Raw genomic sequence first — 12895 nt, 5'->3', positions numbered from 1 at the left:
GCCCCCACAGATCCCCCCACTGTGAATATCGAGTCAGTTTGGGATTTCATGAAGAGACAGTAGCAATTGAGACAGCCTAAACTGATAGAAGAACTGTGGAGCTTTCTCCAAGAAGCTTGGAACATCCTATCTGACAACAACCAAGTAAAACTGTGTCCAGGTGTACCTAGGAGAATCAGTGCTGTTTTGAAGGCAAAGTGGTCACACCAAATATTGATTCGCTTTTTTATGTTTACTGGACTTTGTATGATGTCAGTTGATAAATGAAAACTATGTACGGTAATATTTTTTGAAGACATCCTAACTATACTACATTTTTCAAGTGTCTAAAACATTTGCACAGTACTGTATATTTACAGTATACAGTATAATATACATTATAGTGTATACAGTATAATAGAGTATATATAAAAAAGTATTTATTTATATGTAATTTATTGTATTTATATGAGGGTTTTCAATTGATTAAAAAATTGAATCAACTTAATTGTAATGCACTGATAAATCAAGTGAATTGATGAGAAAAAACAGACATTAATGTGGCAGATGTGAAAAACATTGAATGGACATTACAAAAATTAGTTTTAGAAGTAAATATATTTATTTATTTTCATATCATTAAACATAATGCTGTCACTAGCCTACAGGCACACTGCAAACTCGCACAAACGTGCTTTGCATTTATGTGGTTCTTAAACCTTAAATTGCTTCAATGGTAGGAAAATTCCTTTATGTATAGGTAATGGGTATGATTAAATGAGTTCATTTTTTATTGCATTTTTTATATAGTAAATAGTATGAAATTGTACCAGTGCATTAAATTAACAGCCTTAGTTTATGTTAATGACCTATTTATTAATTAATTAATTCATAGGGCTGCACGATTTAGACAAAAAGTCATATTGAGATTATTTTTAAAAATATTGCGATTGCGATTTGAACTGCGATTTGATAAACAATAAAGTGATTCCTTTTGACAAAAATTTGGTAATGTTTTGCCCTTGTTTTACTGTCAATAATAAGGAATATTCCTACCATCGGAGCAATTCAAGCTTGAAATACCCCCTGTTTTGTCTAAGGGGCAGTAAGCGAAATCTCTGTTGTATAGGCAACACAAAGCTTAAACCACACTCACCGACAGCAGACAACACAAGAGAACACATTCTTGCATTCAGATACAACTTGATGGTGTGCAAATCCGAACACAGGGGTCTCAAGATGTGTTTAGAATTCATTGTGTGTTGTGTGCTTACAATTGTGATTAATTCCATTAACTAATCAGCAAACATTGCAATTAATTTGATTAAAAATTGTAATCGATTGACAGCCGCTTAATATTATAATGATTATTATTATTATTATACAATGGTAATATCTCTCAATTTCCATGGCCATTGCTAGGCAGTCCAGTTAAACCAATGAGTTCTAAACTTTGAAGCATTTATTTTAGCAGACACCTGCAAGAAGAGTTTGTGTGTAGCTGAGTTCACATTTACAACAGCAGCATAATGTGCTTCTCATTTTAACATCTCCTATGTCCACAAATACCCAGTGCAATGGGGTGTTTTATTTGTATTTGTATATTAACTTGTAGTGGCCAAACATATTTGGAATTAAGCAAAAGTGAAATTAAAGTGAATCTGTAGCGCTTTAAATATAACGCATTCAGCACACGCAAGCAAACGTATATTAAATAGATGCACACCTGTTGCTCTGAGCAAGAGAGAGTTGTGGAGCACTGAACCACTCTAAAAAACACTGTAATAATGCACTAACACAACACAGCTAGGACAGAGCAGCGCACATAAACTTTGAAGTGAGAAGCAAGAATTTATTTAATTAAATCGCAGCCCTTTGTGGTTTAATAAGTTCATATCGTGATTTCAATTTTATTTTGAGTAATTGTGCAACTTTAATATATGACATATATAATTTCTAGATTTCCAAAGAGAGACAAGTTTTATTATTTTCTTTTTCTTTTTGTCACAAATCACCCAATTGCAACCAAGCAATCAGCCATAATGATATCTATAAATATATTTTCAGAGCTTAATAGAAAAAGCAACACCATTACCTCATTATACATGAGTAAATAAATAGCTCAAAAACAGTTAACAGACTTACCGTCATCTTCACTGAAAGGTGGCTCAAGGAAATATCCGTGGACAGTTTTGGTGACGGACCCCAGAGGGTTAGTGGCCACAAGGGTGTAATTTCCATTGTCGTAATGCGTTGGGTTTTCAAAAGTCAAGCAGCCTTCTGAGTAATCTTGGTAATACTCCATCTCCATGTGTATATACTCGCTCTGTAGGATCTCACGGTCCATGTGGAACCAGCGCAGCGTGGGATGGGGGAAGCCCCTCACAGTGAACTCAATGCAGGTGTGGTGGCGGCGTTCCGGCTCATCCAGCTTCAGGATTACTGGCGGAACTGATGTGATGAAAGAAAAACTGGCTTTATACAAGACTTCACTTAACGGATACAACTCAGACTGGATCATGGCACTTTTTGCCAGCTGTGAAATGCACAGATTTCTCACCAATGGTAATTTTCTGTAAAAGGAAGAAAACTAAAAACAAGTCACCCAACCATTGGTTTGCTGGCCTCCTATGTTAAGGCTGTGGACTGAGGATTCTTTTTTTATGCAATTCCAGTCGATTTTCTTACAAAAGTGGGGACTGGAGAATAAGATCAAGACACGAATCAGGCTAGACTCAACCTTGTGTTTCCAATAAAGCTCTAAAAGCACATGCACTATTGTTTCACCGCAGCTCTGACATGAAATTGACATTTTTGTGCATACAACTATACATTCCTTAATTATTTTGTCTATAAAAATTGTACAGCGCACTAATTGACTGAGGGACAGCTCGTAATCATGCTGTCACAGACTGTATATTACTTGTGCAAGCGCCTCATCCAACACTGCATGTTTGTCATTCAAACAGGAACTCATCATTGTTGTCAGTTGCCCTCTTTCACAGAAGTGATTTGGGCTTTGCAGACTGATGAGACTAGACGAGAGAAAGATCCCTCCCATAGAGCAGCTCGGCACACATCCCACCTAAACAGATGACATGTGTTTTATAATCAGCATGCAGCAGCCCCCTTCCTCTCGGCCTGTCTGCTCTAACTACTGCATGAGACCTGTCATTTAGAGAGTCCTGCTGTAACCCCTCAGGAGAGACAAAGAGAAAGAGAGGGATGCACATCCCATTTGCAGGGCTTTTGTTTGGGCTACTAAAATTCAATGAGAGCACTTTGTTATTCATCTAACATCTACATTTCTATTTGGCGTTTTAAGACTTGTTGACACTGCCCCTTGTGAGAAATTACCCAGAATAAAATAATAATAATAATAATAAAATGCTTTAAATATTTAAAAACCTTTAAATACAGTACTGTATTTCATTATATTCTAGTCTAAGCTTAGTATAGGTTTAAATGTTTTTAAGGTTAGAAAAAAGTATGCCACTGAAAATCAGTGTTGTGGAACTTTGCCCTTTGAAGGTGATTTCTATAAGTAAGTGAAAGTATAAACACTGTGGTTCAATGGCACAAAACGTGACCCAAATTCAAAACTTTGCTCTATTTGAGTATCTTGATGAGTCCGATACAGTAACATTGGCTCCACTAATTGTGTAATATTTAGGATGGACTGTTTTGACCAGTGGCAGATGGGGGTTGCATTCGGAAAACCTGATTAAAACATAGGGTAATAGAGTCTTATTAATGAAACATGAGTAAAATTCATTTTTGTGTATTCATAAATCCATTTGAAAAATTTAAGTTGTCATGAAGAGGCTTGTGATTCAAGTCCAGACTAATACTTTAAGTTCGAAAATGAATTAACGTATACCTTTTTGAAAGTTAAAAAATTATATAATATAATATATATATATATATATATATATTTTAAACTATCAATTTAAACACATATATTTACATTTATATAACTTTATATATTTTTGTCTAAATGTTTTAATATTTTATTAAAGTTTCCTCTGTTACATGCATTTTTGTCATTTTGCATATTATCATCAACTAAAAAAATTTTTTTTCATTGATTATAATAACTGTATACACCATTTTCGTCACTAAAATTAATGCATATGACATGATGAAATGTTGACTAAATTTAAAGGACATTTTTGCAAAGTTTGCATACGCTTGGAGAATTGGTAATATATGTACCATTTTTAAAGAAAACATGAGTGAGCAGGCAAAACACATTTATTTTATTTCTTATGGGATTCATATTCAACTGTAGGTTATAACAGAATGGCACAATCATATAACAAATCATGGCAACAAAGAAAAAAATGAAATGACCCCTGCTCAAAAGTCTGCATACCCTTAGTTCTTAATACTGTGTATTGCCCCCTTTAGCATCAATGACAGTGTGCAGTCTTTTGTAATAGTTGTCTATGAGGCCCCAAATTCTTGCAGGTGGTATAGCTGCCCATTGGGCAAAATGCCTCCAGGTCATGCAAAGTCTTTGGTCATCTTGCATGAACCGCACATTTGAGATCTCCCCAGAGTGGCTCGATGATATTAAGGTCAGGAGACTGTGATGGCCACTCCAGAACCTTCACCTTTTTCTGCTGTAACCACTGGAGGGTTAACTTGGCCTTGTGCTTAGGGTCATTGTCATGCTGGAAAGTCCAAGAGCGTCCCATGCACAGCTTTCGTGCAGAAGAATGCAAATTGTCTACCAGTATTTTCTGATAACATGCTGCATTCAACTTGCCATCAATTTTCACAAGATTCCCCGTGCCTTTAGAGCTCACACACCCCCAAAACATTAGTGAGCCACCACCATGCTTCACAGTGGGGATGGTATTCTTTTCACTATAGGCCTTGTTGACCCCTCTCCAAACATAGCGGTTATGGTTGTGACCATAAAGCTCTATTTTGGTCTCGTCACTCCAAATTACAGTGTGCCAGAAGCTGTGAGGCATGTCAAGGTGTTGTCGGGCATATTGTAACCGGGCTTTTTTGTGGCATTGGCGCAGTAAAAGCTGCTTTCTGGCATCTTGACCATGCAACTCATTTTTGTTCAAGTATCATCATATTGTGGTCCTTGAAACAACCACAACATCTTTTTCCAGAGCAGCCTGTATTTCTCCTGAGGTTACCTGTGGGTTTTTCTTTGTATTCCGAACAATTCTTCTAGCAGTTGTGGCTGAAATCTTTCTTGGTCTACCTGACCTTGGCTTGGTATCAAGAGATCCCCGAATTTTCCACTTCTTAATAAGTGATTGAACAGTACTGACTGGCATTTTCAAGGCTTTGGATATCTTTTTATATCCTTTTCCATCTTTATAAAGTTCCATTACCTTGTTACGCAGGTCTTTTGACAGTTCTTTTCTGCTCCCCATGGCTCAGTATCTAGCCTGCTCAGTGCATCCACATGAGAGCTAACAAACTCATTGACTATTTATACACAGACACTAATTGCAATTTGAAAAGCCACAGGTGTGGGAAATTAACCTTTAATTGCCATTTAAACCTGTGTGTGTCACCTTGTGTGTCTGTAACAAGGCCAAACATTCAAGGGTATGTACACTTTTGATCAGGGACATTTGGATGATTTCTGTTATCATTCTGATTTAAAAAGAAGCCAAACAACTATGTGATAATAAATGGCTTAATATGATCACTATCCTTAAATAAAAGACAGTTTTTTTGCATGATCAGTCATATTTTCAAAAATCAATGCCAAAATTTCACAATTTCTGTCAGGGTATGCAAACTTTTGAGCACAACTGTATATATAAACTGTAAATATTAACACTGCTAGTGGTGCAGAAATTACACATTTCAACCTACAAGCTTTAAAATGGTATAATGCTTGTCAACGTAAACAGTGATCCTCATTCTAATAGTTTGCCAGTAAAACCATTACTGTAACAAATCCCCTTTGGGGAGACAATATTAAAGAGTTAGTTCACCCAAAAATGAAAAAAATCTCTCATTTTCTCACCCTAATGCTATCCCAGATGTGAATGACTTTCTTTCTTCTGCAGAACACAAACAAAGATGTTTAGAAGAATATTTCATCTCTGAAGGTCCTCACAATTCAAGTGAATGGGTGCCAAAATTTGACGCTCCAAAAGCACATAAAGGCAGGAATAAAGTAATCCATAAGACTGCAGTGGTTAAATAAATGTCTTCAGAAGTGGAATGATAGGTGTGGGTGAGAAACAGATCAATATTTAAGTCCTTTTTACTATAAATCTCCACTTTTGCTTTCACATTCTTCTTCTTTTGTTTTTGGTGATTTACATTGTGCATTTCACCATCTACTGGACAGGGAGGATAATTTATAGTAAAAACTTACTTAAATGTTGCTCTGTTTCTCACCCACACCTATCATATCACTTCTGAAGACATGGATTTAACTACTGAAGTCTTATGTATTACTTGTATGCTGCATGTATATGCATTTTGGAGCTTAAAAATGTTGGTACCCATTCACTTGTATTGTGAGGACCTACAAAGCTGAAATATTATTCTAGAAATATTTGTTTGTATTCAGCAGAAGAAAGAATGTCATACACATCTGGGATGGCATGAGAGTGAGTAAATGGTGAAAGAATTTTCATTTTTGGGTGAACTATCCCTTTAAGAAGGAAATAAAAGTTATGTAAAATATTGTTAGCTATATACATAAAATGTTATGTTGACAAGATCCTTTATAGGTAATCTACAATTAAGCCTTATTCTTCCTTAAAGATAGCAATGGAAAGCCTTGCACTTGGTTATCAAAAACAAATTTGGCAGTGCCTGTATATCTTGCCACTGTCATTTCACCAGTGTTGTAGTCGAGACCAGCTCATCCGAGTCCAAGTCCAGTCCGAGACAAGTGTAGGTCGAGTTCGACTCAAGACCAAGACTGGAGAGGGCCAAGTCTGAATTGAGATCGAGTCTAAGACAAGAGTTTTTTTTATGAATGTATTAAATAGTTTAAAGAACTATAGGCGTAGATATCAAATAAACATCATTTATTATTTTAACATTTCTGCTTTACAAAATACAGTATAACTGTACAAAAACTAAAATGGGCCTAAAAACCAAACAATAATGTATTAAATATGACAATGTTTACGCAGAAAGTGATATAACATTTACATTCAATTTGTTAACAATTTCCTTTTGTTTGTTAACAATTGCACAACTATATTTCATTCATTGTAAGTCAAGTAAGCATTTCTGCTAACTTTTACCTGCAAGATTTCGTTTCATTTTTTATTTTATTTTTTCTTCAGAAAACATTCAATTCTGATGACATTGAGAGAAGTATTTTTTGCATTTTCTTTAGTATGTGTAACATTCATGTAACTAATGGCTAAAGCATTTCTAATAGACTAGAGGCCGTTCGACCAACGCAGTGCAAGGAACCCAGATAAAATGTTCATCTCCGAGATGTCTGTTTTAGATCTTTTCATCTGGAAAGCATCTAACATCTGCTAAACATCTTAAAAAGATAAAATTATTATTTTTTGACATCCGAGGCATTCTTATTGACATATGTCTAATAGACGTATTGCAGATGAGCAAGCAATGTAAAATAGATGTCTTCCAGATGTAAACACACATCAAATAGACTTCTGGGTGCTGGGAGGAACCGAACGAGTTTGGTGTGAACAGCCCGTTAAGTCCGAGTCCACACTTGTTCGAGTTCGAGTCAAGACCGAGTCAAATTGCTCATGAGTCCATGACATGAACAAGACCATGAAAATATGGTCTCGGACTCGAGAACCAGTCCGATCTCGCTTTAATGTCAAAGTCATTAGTCTGCGCAGTTATAAAATGTAATGCTTTTCATCTACCCACTATCTTAAAATCATGCTCTATTTAATGAGCATAATGATGCCTGAGTGACATCATATCTGGGTCCTGGAACATCCACATCATCCGTGAGAAACATTCTCTCACTTCCAAGGGTGTAAATTTCAAGGGGGGGTTGTACTTGCTTGTTTTGATTAATGGGGGGTTACCTCACCCTCATCCCCTCTGGAATCTACGCCTCTGCTCACTTCCATTAAAGCAGAAAGCTGCAGATACAATTCTGCCTCCGGCTAAATCATCTCTTATACCTTTGTTAACCCACTTATACACAGTGCCGAGAATTGTAATGCATACTCACAACACGCTCGCTGAACACACGTGACCTCTGATTAAAATAACACAACAGCTCACAGGTGCATAGTTGTAAATTAGCATATCAATTAATTTAGTACCTTGTTCTATTTTAAATGTGTCAATATAATAGTGTTCTTCTTTAGAGAATGCTGTGTAATCTGTGTTGAAGTCTGCAACATCACATTCCAGTTAAAGCATTTTTACCATGACTTCTGAATAAGGATTTGCAGCCCTAGTTTAAATAGTTAGACAAAAATGACTTGTGTCACAATGTTATTTTGATCTCTCTTTTGTATGTAAAGTGATACTGTTTTAGCGCACATGCAGTAAGTAATTATAGGACTAAATAACATAACAACTAAAATACACTCAACTTACAGTTCTTGGCAGTAGTTAAATGAGCTTTAGAGTGTTTCTAGATAAAGCACTGAAAAGTGAAGCAGACTTTTGGAGCAAATATTAAAAGATAACCTTTCGCTTTACCTTAACAAATAGGCCCAGATATGAAAACATGCAAATAGAAACTAAATTTTTACATTTCCTTCAGGATATTCTGGTCCCACCTTCCTCTAGGATGGCTTAGGTCCCACCCCTACTGTGAGTCTATGGAATTTTTCACCCATTTTATCATCTGCTAGGTGAAAACTGTGTTCAAGTTCAATCACCAATAAATATGAGACATGAAAAATGCAACATTCAAAAGACAAGATCAACGTACATAGCACAGCAAGCTGAAGGGACACATTGGTCATCCCCACCACATTCTCAGAGATACAGGTCAGAACAAATCCATTGTCGTCCCGGCTCACATTGACCAGCGTCAGGTTGATGGAGTGAATGTTAGGCCAGTAGACGTTCGACTGGAGGGCAAGCGAAACACAAAACATTTAATTATGCTTATGATGAAATAAATACAGTAGGTTGTTGTAACAAGTAAAGAACGGGCAAGGAGGAGGCAGGAACTGGCTGAACAGTAAACATAATGTTTAATGATAAAATTTAACTTAAAACAAACATAAACACAGACACACATGCAACACGGCCGCGTGCGTCTCTCTCTGCGGCTGCCCCTTATCTCGCTCTCCTTCTGATCAGCTGATTCAGTGCCGGCCGTGCTCCATAACGGACCGGCCATGCCATCCTCCTGATTACAGTTGTGTTTTGTGCATGATAAATGGTGCTGACCTGATGCGTGTTGATGGAGTGAAGGCCGTTCACAGTCCAGTCCACCTCAGGTAACGGAGAACCAGAACCGTTACAGCTGAGAGTCACATTACCGCCCTCCATCACAGTGAGGTTACTGTGAGCAACACTGATATCTGGCAGGTCTACATCAAAACAAGGGCCATTTAGTCCGTTGATCCTGATACCACCATTAGAAAAATTTACCATGGTAATCATAGTTTCCAAGTGTCTAAATCTTTCAGAATATTTATTTCATTTTGTTTAATTTCTATATTTGTTGACTGATAGCAAGGTATCACAGTTTGTGTTTACTATTGTGATAGCAATATCTGTAGTAACTAGGGTATTTTGGTGTAAACTATGGCTTTGTTCACACAGGCAGAATTTTTTAATTTGTTTGGCAAATCTGACTCAAATCCGTTTAAGTTTTTTGTAGTCTGAACAGGACAAAAACACAAAAAATCTGATTATTACAAGCCTGATCCATACCACATTCGGAGCTGGTTTGGAATCCGATTAAAATACGTTCCCTATCTGTCACTCACTCGACATTGTGTCGATGTAGTGACACTAGGGGTCACTCTTGAGAGCCCCAAACACCATTTCTTTATTGAAAAAAGGCCAGTGAGAATTGGCGAGTGGAATTTGCATGCCACTCCCCCAGACATATGGGTATAAAAGGAGCTGGTATGCAACCACTCATTCAGATTTTCTCTTCGGAGCCGAGCGGTTCTATTCATTGAGCTGAATTCATCCACCGAGTTCACTCACCTCTCTCTGCTGGATCTTACGGCGCATTTCAGCGGCTTCTCCCCGTCTGCATCTGTGGTTTGCAGAGAACGCCCCTGGGCGCTTCGGCAGAACATTTAAAAGAGTATATTCTAAAAGAGTATATTTTCTTTCTGAAAGAGCGGCACACACGGAACGTCTTTTTAAAGACGCATCTTTTTAAAGATGCCTTTCCTTTTGTGTGTTATTCCTGGTTGTGGTCATTATCTCTCCGCTTCCAACGGCCACGATCGCTGTCTTACGTGTCTGGGCACTGCCCATGCGGAGACATCGTTCGTGGATGAGTCATGTCCTCATTGCGAGAACATGACCATGGCAACATTGCGGTCACGGCTACCCCAGCGGCTCCCCGCACCGGTCCTTCTACCTACGGGTTTGAGGCCGCGTCGGTTAGCACTAGGGGCGATTTGGGGACATCAATGGGACCATCTCCGGCGGGTATCCCCCCACGGACCTCCCATTCCCCAGCACACTCGCTTGCCCCGATCAGGCTCTCGCACGAGACCGGCGGCTCGTCTCAGCGCGAGTTCGACTTCTCGTTCGGAGCTCCAGAAGACAATGAGTTATCGAGTGCAGCATCTGAGAGCGGGCTCGTCCAGTCTAACGCAGAGGCTTCGGCTCGGCTTCCTCCTTCGGGAATGGTCGTGGAAATGACGGACGTGCTTTCCCGGGCGGCCGCGAGCGTCAGGCTAGAGTGGAACCCTCCACTCTCCCCTGAACCCTCGCGGCTCGACGATCGGTTCCTGGGCACGGGGCACCGGCCACGCCCCGCCCCCGTTCCTTTCTTCCCGGAAGTGCATGAGGAGCTGACAAGATTGTTGGAGACACCTTTTACTGCCCGGTCCCGGTCTTTCAGCTCCCACCACACTCGCTACCCTCGATGGCGGAGCGGCCAGGGGTATTCGGTGATCCCCCAGCTGGACAAGGTGCTTGCGGTGCACTTGTGTCCGCAGAGTGCCACCACCTAGCGTGGGCGCCCGAGACTCCCATCCAGGGCCTGTAGGTTTATGTCGTCCCTTACGGCTAGAGCCTACGGTGCCGCTGGACAAGCCGCCTCCGCCCTGCACGCCATGGCTCTCCTGCAAGTACACCAAGCCAAGGTGCTAAAAGAACTGCACGAGGGTAGTTCTGACCCGGGATTGATGCAGGAACTGCGCTCGGTGACCGACCTCGCTCTCCGGGCAACGAAGGTCACAGCATGGTCTCTCGGGTAGGCGATGTCCACCCTGGTGGTCCAGGAGTGCCACCTTTGCCTCAACTTGGTCAAGATGGGAGAAGCAGACAAGGCACGGTTCCTTGATGCCCCCATTTCCCAGGTTGGCCTGTTTGGCGACACCGTCGAGGACTTTGCCCAGCAGTTATCGGCGGTGAAGAAGCAGATGGAGGTTTTACAACATATCCTGCCCCGCCGCGGCTTAAGACCCCTCAACCTGTCTGCTCGTCGCCAAGGGCGTCCTCCTGCAGCAAAAACACTGGCTCCACCGCAGCCCGGCCCCATGGCCCGGCTCCAGCAGGAAGCAGATGCCACCCGTCTCATGGCCGGCCGCTAAGAACCCGAGGAAGGCTTCGAAGCACCCCCGAGATGGGCGACACAGGGGCGAGGAGATCCACTTCTCTGGGGCTGGTCGACAGACCACTCCATCCCCTGGTGGAGGGCCGGGAAGAGAATCTTTTGTCGCAGCATGCCCAGGAGGCTGCAGCACCCAAAAGCCTGACAAAAGAATGGATCCCTTGTCTCCTGGGTCACATATCCGGTGCGCACGGCCGTCGTCATGACCACTGTCCACCATCCCATTTTGGCAGGTATGGCACTCCAGCGGCGGACCCCCCCGCCCCTGTGCACCCAGCTGTGGCATAAACACGCCCACACGGGATTGGTTCCAGTGGACTACGGGGACGAGATTTCTCCTCCCCCCTTCTCGACCAATCTTATGGTGGGTGGCAGGAGCCAGGTAAGTGCTTCGATGTCCCTGGACTCAGCGCGTCCGCTTCTCGGTGAAGGGCGAGAATGCCGCTACCTTGCATGCAGAGATCGCTACCCTTCTGCGCAAGGGCGCAATAGAGCCTGTCCCTCCAGCCAAGATGAAGAAAGAGTTCTACAGCCCTTACTTCGTACCGAAGAAAGGCGGTGGGTTGCGACCAATCCTGGACCTGCGAGTACTGAACCGGGCTTTGCACAGACTCCTGTTCAAGATGCTGATGCAAAAACGCATTCTAGCAAGTGTCCGGCATCAAGATTGGTTCACGGCTGTAGACCTGAAGGACGCATACTTTCACGTCTCGGTCTTACCTCGACACTTCCTGCAGTTTGCGTTCGTAGGCCAGGCATACCAGTACAAGGTCCTCCCCTTCGGCCTATTCTTGTCCCCTTGCATCTTCACGAAGGTCGCAGAGGCTGCCCTTGCCTCGCTAAGGGAAGTGGGCGTCCGCATCCTCAACTATCTCGACGACTGGGTAATGCTAACTCACTCTTGAGAGTTGCTGTGCGCACACAGGGACCTCGTGCTCCGGCACCTCAGCCGACTGGGGCTTCGGGTCAACTGGGAAAAGAGCAAGCTCTCCCCGGTTCAGAGCATCTCTTTTATCGGTCTGGAGTTGGACTCAGTCTCGATGACAGCGCGCCTCACGAACAAGCGCGAACAGTCGGTGCTGAACTGTCTGAAGGCATTCAGACAGAGAACAGTGGTTCCACTGAAACTTTTTCAGAGGCTCCTGGGGCATATGGCATCCTCAGAGGCGGCCACACCGCTCGGGTTGATGCATATGAGACCGC

At 41.5% G+C, this 12895-nt stretch overlaps 1 protein-coding gene across 1 annotated transcript in view; it reads right to left on the bottom strand.

Moving 5' to 3' along the window:
- Positions 1-12895, bottom strand: part of LOC127413494 (NT-3 growth factor receptor-like) — a 259870-nt gene that overhangs the window by 131055 nt on the left and 115920 nt on the right. Inside the window, exons 6-8 of the mRNA XM_051650682.1 lie at positions 9334-9476; positions 8867-9008; positions 2125-2430 (exon numbers count right to left, since the gene is read on the bottom strand). Of these exons, the coding sequence (XP_051506642.1) occupies positions 2125-2430; positions 8867-9008; positions 9334-9476 (591 nt within the window). The remainder of the gene's footprint in view (positions 1-2124; positions 2431-8866; positions 9009-9333; positions 9477-12895) is intronic.

Source organism: Myxocyprinus asiaticus, chromosome 2 (genome assembly GCF_019703515.2).
Source record: "Myxocyprinus asiaticus isolate MX2 ecotype Aquarium Trade chromosome 2, UBuf_Myxa_2, whole genome shotgun sequence".
Lineage (NCBI taxonomy): Eukaryota > Metazoa > Chordata > Actinopteri > Cypriniformes > Catostomidae > Myxocyprinus > Myxocyprinus asiaticus.
This window is presented reverse-complemented; position numbering and strand designations above follow the sequence as displayed.